The sequence below is a fragment of the Anastrepha ludens genome, chromosome 4 (assembly GCF_028408465.1).
Source record: "Anastrepha ludens isolate Willacy chromosome 4, idAnaLude1.1, whole genome shotgun sequence".
Classification (NCBI taxonomy): Eukaryota; Metazoa; Arthropoda; class Insecta; order Diptera; family Tephritidae; genus Anastrepha; species Anastrepha ludens.
The window spans coordinates 40,185,644-40,193,507 of record NC_071500.1 but is presented as its reverse complement, the minus strand read 5'-3'; the positions used below and the strand labels follow the sequence as shown (position 1 = coordinate 40,193,507).

Genomic DNA, 7,864 nt, shown 5'->3' with positions numbered 1-7,864 from the left:
TATAAAAAATAGATGTTATAAGGTACTATAAATAGAAAACTGAGAAGAAAAAAAAACTTGAAAATTTAAACATTCTGGTGTTTTTAGAAGAGTCTAAGTAAGGTGCAATCTACGTCTGTCCAGTATTAGTAGTCTCTCAATTAATAAGGTACTTTATATATTATATGTACACTGAAGAGCAAAACTGTAACAAAATGTAATACTTTTTATTTCAACACATTTTTTTTTAGACATGTTTTAACAAATCAAATATTTTTTTTGCATAACTTTATTGGCATGTATGTACTCTCTCTCTCAAACCGGTGTGGTGTTAATGCAACAACAACAACACTAGTAGCAAGCAATAATGCAAATAAAGACAAATGTTACAGTTTTGCACTCACTCTTAATTTTCAAATTTTCCGTTATTTTTCTCGTAATTATATATTTGGTGGATTTTTAATTATTATAAACGTGACCGTGAATAAGATAAAATGTTAAATCGGGAAGTACAACGCCAAATAATTGATTTGCTGAAGAAGGGCGAGTCTATAAGAAAAATAGCTAAAAAATTCGAAGTGAGCCACATGGCTGTGCAAAGGCTGCGGAAAAATGTACCAGACGCTGTTCCCAGTAACAAAGGAGGCCGGCCAAGGAAGATAAGCGACCGCGATGCCCGCCATCTGGCAAATTTGGTAACAAGCAGCAAGGCGGTCACTCCCAAAGAAGCACTAAAGATGCTGGATATTGATGCCAGTCAGTGCACAGCCAGGCGCAGCCTGTCAAAACTGGGGCTAAAGGCAGCGGAGAAGAAAACCAAGCCAATGCTGACAAAAAGACATGTGCGGTTGAGGCGGGATTTTGTTGCGGCTCACCAAAGCTGGACAGTTGAAAATTGGGATCAGGTACGTCTTTATAAATGGATTATAAAAGACCTTTTTTCATAAAATTTCAAAACGATTGCAGGTTATTTGGTCTGATGAAACCAAAATCAATCGATTTCAGTCAGATGGTCGGGCCTGGTATTGGGTTAAAGACCCAAATGCAGTCCAGCCACATCACATCAAGCAGACAGTAAAACATGGTGGTGGCTCCATTATGGTGTGGGGCTGCATTTCCAAAAATGGTGTGGGTCCTTTAGTACGAATAGACGGTATAATGCGGAAAGAGGAATACCTGGCCATATTGCAACAAAATCTGCCGGGTGTAGTGGAAAGTATGGGTCTTGCTGCTGAAAAAGTAATTTTTCAGCAAGACAATGACCCTAAGCACACCGCACATGTTGTACGAAATTGGATGCAACGCCAAAAATTTCGTAACTTGAAGTGGCCTCCACAATCACCGGACATGAACCCAATCGAAAATGTATGGAGTCATGTAAAATCGAAGTTTGCCGAATATTCAAGTCCGCCCAGTGGAGTTAATGAGCTGTGGGAGCGAACACGCGATGTATGGGATGCCATTCCGACTGACTTTGTCTTGAGGTATACACGAAGTATGCCCAATCGTATCCACGAGCTGAAAAAATCCGAAGGATATTGGACATCTTATTAATATTTATTTTATTTATTGTAAAAAATAAAAAATGGGTTGAGTGCAAAACTGTAACATTTGTCTTTATTTGCATTATTGCTTGCTACTAGTGTTGTTGTTGTTGCATTGACACCAAACCGGTTTGAGAGGGAGAGTACATACATGCCAATAAAGTTATGCAAAAAAAATATTTGATTTGTTAAAACATGTCTAAAAAAAAATGTGTTGAAATAGAAAGTATTACATTTTGTTACAGTTTTGCTCTTCAGTGTACATGTAGGGGACATAGTAATGCTAGTGCAGTGCAAATGATGATGAGAGAGACGGCAATCAGTGCTCCAAAATTAAAATGAGCAATCCATTTCTTGACTTTCTCGATTGACTTGGAAATTAATTTTTTTAAATTCAAGTAATAAAATACTACCCCAATTCACAATTACGTGTAAATTATGAAGACAAATACTTTTCTACATACTTTAAATTTAGTTGTTGTATTGTCATGGTAATTTGTTAATACCACGATGCCAGTTTATTTGCGCCTAATTGAGAAGTGCGCTCTTATTTAGAATAACTAAAACCTGTCAGCGTAGATAGAGAGCTGCAAGCTTATTAACAGAATAGGAGATGGTGTTTTATCGTGAATCTCACCCTTATATTTTACGAAATTTACCTTCATGCAAGCTGGTGAAAGTTGGAGTCCACCTGTAATGAGATCGAAAGAGAACACGAATTATTTACCCTCTGAATAAGGGGGATGTCACCACCATCGTCAGAGTTCAAGCTGTCCTGTGATTTGGCAAATTTCCTCTACTTTTGCCTCAAAGACTCCATTGTTTTCGGCGGCAACCGAGAGCGTCTGAAGCAAAAAAGATTCTTTCCCGGCTAATTTCTCTGCAAAAATTCACAAAAAAGATTCATAGAAAAACCAATTCAATCAGTAAATTAAGGGGAAACCGCATAGGTAGCTATATTTTTGGTAGAAAAGTCACACAAAGGTATTTATGGGTGAATCTACAATTCTGGATATTGATTTATGCATGTGATATTGATAGAACGAAGTTACCACGACAAGTCTACTAAACTTTTTGAAAGTTACCAAAAATAGTATATTGATAAAGGGCTTTACTTTCGTGACTTCCACTATTTTGTACTGAGCTAAACACTACGTACTATACACCTACTAATTCACCTACTGGATGTATTTGGATGTATTATATGTGTATGTATGCATGTATACTTTTGGGCTTTTTGTCCCAATTCACCTACAATACTTATTTACTAAAACATCGAGATTCCTTCGTGAACATCAACATAAATATGTAAATACAATACATTAATATATTTTGCTGAAAATTTGCTAATGGTTTGTAGTTTGTAATTCGTGTAAATGTTAGTATGTATAAGTAAATACAAAGATTTAAATTGAATTAGATTCCCTTTTTTTTAGTACATTAAATGTAGGTATTAATTTCTAATTTCAGTTTTTAAAATAATTGCATATGCATACAGGGTATTTGTATTTCACCTTAAATTTTGGAAATATGTAAACTTTTATTTGCTTACTTTGTGTTTAACACAACGTCAACCTCATTTTGATATATTTAGGTATGTATGTAAGTTTATACGTGAGTAAGGTAAGTATTTTAATTAAATATGCTAGTACATATGTAGATAACATTTAAGTTAAGTTTTATAGCTACGAATATGCTACCTGACTGAAAATAAATCTAATTTTTTGTTTGTTGGTTTTTCATAGATATTTAGATGTATGTGTTTATATGTTCGTTAAGCGAAAATTGAAACTTGTCGATTTCTTTCACAAGCCCCTCTTAGTTCACGCTGTTATTTGGTGCAGTAGAGAATTTATTTCTGCTAAACATATGCAAGATGAGCTAAAAACGATTTTGATAGTTATGTCGAGTAAAATGTTTTTGCTTAAGTTCGACCGAAGAATAGCTGACACTGAAAAAGATTTAGATTAGCAAGTGAAAAAAGAGAATATTGGTAATTTAGTAGAGATATTTTTATTATTGAGCAAGTAATTTTAAGAGTAAGTAAGTAATTTTAATTTAATGGTGGCTTGTAACGTGTATTTGTGTAGGAATTGCACAATGTGACATATTTAAGTTTTTGTATATTAATAATTATTTATTATATAATATGTATAATAAAATGGCCTATAGTAGCGAGTAATGCAGGTAATGCTATAAAATTTTAAATAATAATGTCATTTTCTTAAGATGATCCGGCTCTTGAGAGAACATGTCACGAATATGGCGAGAGGCGGAATACAGGGCGAACCAGGGTTATTTATTAGAGTTAGTATTGGGATACTCAGTTGGTGCAAATTTTGATGGACCGCATTTGAACAATACCGGGCGTCGAGCTTAGTGGTTAGGGCACATCAAATACTTCAGAATAGTATTGAAAGGGGAGTGGTACAAAACGTTGGAAGATTGTATGTATACAATTCTCTTACTGCTCTAGAAACAATTAATAGTAAGCAAAAAATAAAATGTTTTTTTAATGAAAAAACTAAATCCAAATCAGAAGGGATTAAACAAAGACATGAAAAGAATTTTTAAAAACCAAATGTGTCAAAAATGAAAAATGCATACTAAATTAAATTAAAGACTAAGAAAATTAATTTAATTTATAATTTATACCTTTGGGACTTACCGGGTGGGCCATATAGCGTTTGCTTTTTGAACCACCTATTTGTTTGAGAATGGTAACACAAATGACATGTCAAATGTGTTCATAATTTACTTAAAGGTTTGACATTTACGAAATAGGACGCTATACGCTTGAACTAAATTGGGAAATATTGAAAACCTATTTCCAAAGTGGTGAGTCTTCTTCTTCTTCCGCGGTTACAGTAAATGGCGAGCGTTACCGTGACATGCTCAATGAGTTTTTGTTTCCAAAAATTGAAGAGGATGACATGGACGACATTTGATTTCAACAGGACGGTGCAACTTGTCACACTCCCAAAGTTACACTCGAACTTTTGGCTACCGTTTTTGAATTCCGATATCAATTGGCCGCCTCGGAGCTATGATTTAAGCCCGTTGGACTATTTTTTGTGGGGAGCCGTTAAGGACAAATGCTATGCAAACAATCGAAAATGTGCTTAAAAAGTGCGTTGATCGAATGGCCTACTGTAAAGCCAATCGTGGCAGTCATTTGAACGATATTATTTTTCATTCATAAATGACAATGTTCAACCTTCAAAATAAAAAAAAAAAGTTTGAAAAAATATTGATTAGTTTTTTTTTATAGCCGATTCAAAAAGCAAATTTTACATGGCCCACCCTATATTATCTATAATATAAAGGTGAAAGTCTGTACGTTGTCCGCGCATCACTACGAAACGACAACACCAAATGACGTAAAAATTTTTATACATTCATATTTTCACCCAATGAAGGTTATAGGCATGTTTTTATGATGGAACTCCCTTCCCACAGCCCCCAGGCCGCGCCACCACTCTCATTCGTCACTAATAATCGAATATTTGCTTAAATTTAATCTAAAAAGTCTTAGTTTTTCCTATTCCCCACTATTTATAGCATACTCTAGACTTCATAATCCGCATAAGCTGTTCAACTATGATCCAAATGCAAAGTTCAAAAACGGTTTGAGATAGAAAATTAATAAAAATAATTTTGTTTGATATTTTTCTGATTGTTTTGATTTTATTCAACGAGGCATAGCAACGGATGCCGGGTATTGTAATATTATGGTTATTAATAAAAATATATTTTCTATGAAATTATTGTTTGTAACTCTTATATATACATATCCTAAATCCCTCAAAACTACTCCTACGCGAGCGGGGCCGCGGTAATAGCTAGTAATTTATACTTTTAGGACTTTTGTCAATCATTTAATTCATATATCCAAATATGTATGTCTGTAGCATAAGAATTAGGATTATAATAACGACTGATTTTAAGAGCGTAAGAATACCTGTGTTGAGTGTACTGCTCGCACGCGAGTTAAGTTTTTTATATTAAATTTATTCTATTTATTTATTTTAAATTTTAATATGTTCTACATTTGCTGTTGGTATACAACTGCCTTTTTTAATGTTAAATGGCCATGACTGGTCGCACTTACTGCTCGGCTACGACTGCCTTTAAAAAAATGTTAAGTCTTCAATATACCATAGGAACATACATATTTAGATCGTAAATACGTATGCTTAATATCCTACTCAGCACCGTCCAAATATTTTACTTTTGTTTTGAATTGCAACATAGTTGCAATAATTTCTATTTAATTTACTTTGATTTCTTTTCCATATCTGGTTTCACTCAAGTATGTTTTGCATATTTGAATGTTGACACCAGTATGTTTATTTGTCTGCATATATGTATGATTTCACATCATCCCTAAATGCAATGAACGGAATACAGTTAAAGCATATACATAATATATGTACATTTATATATCTTGAATTCAAAACTCTAAAGTGCTGAGTAGCATTCCTAAGGCTCATATAACATCATAAATTTTTGTTAAAATATTCTTGTTTTTTTTCATGTTTTTATGTGGGAGAGCGGGACCATTCCACATAACTCCCCCACCGTTAGAGTTAGAACTTTCCTGAGTTCTTTCATTTACAATTGCATTTTGTTTGGGATTAGTTTCCATTAACATAATTTCCCCTTCATTATAATTTCTTTTATTTAGAATTTTTACTTTCATATTTTTTCTTTTCCAATATACAAATATTACAATCAATAAGAGCAATAAACACATTGTTATTGTTAATAGGACTATGAATAAGTTCGTGCGGTTTTTTTTCGAAATTTGAAACTTTATTGACGTAAAATGGTTACAAATTTAATATTCAAAATATTGTCCATCGCTTACTACTACTTTTTCCCATCTTTCTGGCAATTCACGGATTCCCTTTGTGAAAAATTCGGTCGGTTTTGCCGCAATCCACGAATCGATCCATTTTTTGACTTCATCGTAATTACGGAAGTGCTGGTCAGCCAGGCCATGTTGCATCGATCGGAAGAGATAGTAATCGGATGGCGCAAGGTCTGGACTATACGGCGGGTGGGGTAGGACATCCCATTTGAGCGTTTCTAAGTATGTTTTGACCACTTGTGCAACATGTGGCCGAGCATTGTCATGTTGCAAAATAACTTTGTCGTGTCTATCGGCGTATTGCGGCCGTTTTTCTCGCAGTGCTCGGCTCAAACGCATCAATTGTCGTCGGTAGACATCCCCCGTAATCGTTTCATTCGGTTTCAGTAGCTCATAATACACAACACCCAGCTGGTCCCACCAGATACACAGCATAACCTTCAGGCCATGAATATTCTGCGCCGACGTCGATGTTGAAGCATGGCCAGGGTATCCATACGTTGCCCGACGTTTTGGATTGTCGTAATGGACCCACTTTTCATCGCCAGTCACAATTCGATGCAAAAAACCCTTTCTTTTGTGCCGTTGAAGCAGTTGTTCGCATGCCATAAAACGGCGTTCAACGTCTCTTGGCTTCAATTCATACGGCACCCAATGGCCTACCTTTCGGATCATTCCCATGGCTTTTAAACGTTTGGAAATGGTTGATTGATCAACTCCCAAAGTTTTTGCAACCTCTTCTTGCGTTTGAGCCGGATCTTGATCGAGCAATTCCTCCAATTCGGTATCCATGAACTTTGGCGGCGCACCCTCGCGTTCTTCGTCTTCCAAGCCAAAATCACCACTTTTAAAGCGTGCAAACCACTTCTGGCACGTTCGCTCAGATAGAGCATGCTCACCATAAACTTCCACCAAGATACGATGACTTTCGGCTGCTTTTTTCTTCATATTAAAATAATGAAGAAGAATTCCCCGCAAAAACACATTATTTGGCACGAAATTCGACATTTTCAAGTGAGGTAAAAATATTGTTGTTTACGCTTCAAATAAAAAACTTATACTGACGTTTGTGCCTTACGACAGTAGCTCTCCAATGAATGTTTGGAAATGTGGATCGATGGAATAATAATCAAGTTACGCCATCTGTTGTAAAACCGCACGAACTTATTCATTATTACATTTATAGCATATGAAACATTTTTATGGTATTTCAATTCTTTAATTTCTTTAACATTCTCAATATTTTTTTCTTCAATCAATTTAAACTTTAATCCTGCTCATAACTTTGATTTAACATTTTTACCGGGTAGTGGAATTTTTCTGCAAATTCCACTTTATTGTTTTCAAAAATTTCGTTATTTAATTCAATTTTACAATTTTTAAAAGTTATGAGGAAATTATTTTTTAGCACAATATTTTTATTGTCACAATTTTGCTTTAAAATTGTTTCGTATGCATTGGCGATCAA

At 34.7% G+C, this 7,864-nt stretch overlaps 1 protein-coding gene across 1 annotated transcript in view; it reads right to left on the bottom strand.

Annotated features, from left to right (window-relative positions):
• Nucleotides 1-3,081: 3,081 nt before the first annotated feature.
• LOC128862025 (uncharacterized) overlaps nucleotides 3,082-7,864 on the bottom strand; it is a 453,726-nt gene continuing 448,943 nt past the window's right edge. Inside the window, exon 28 of the mRNA XM_054100424.1 lies at nucleotides 3,082-3,474. Coding sequence (XP_053956399.1) covers nucleotides 3,448-3,474 — 27 coding nt within the window. The 3' untranslated portion in view covers nucleotides 3,082-3,447. The remainder of the gene's footprint in view (nucleotides 3,475-7,864) is intronic.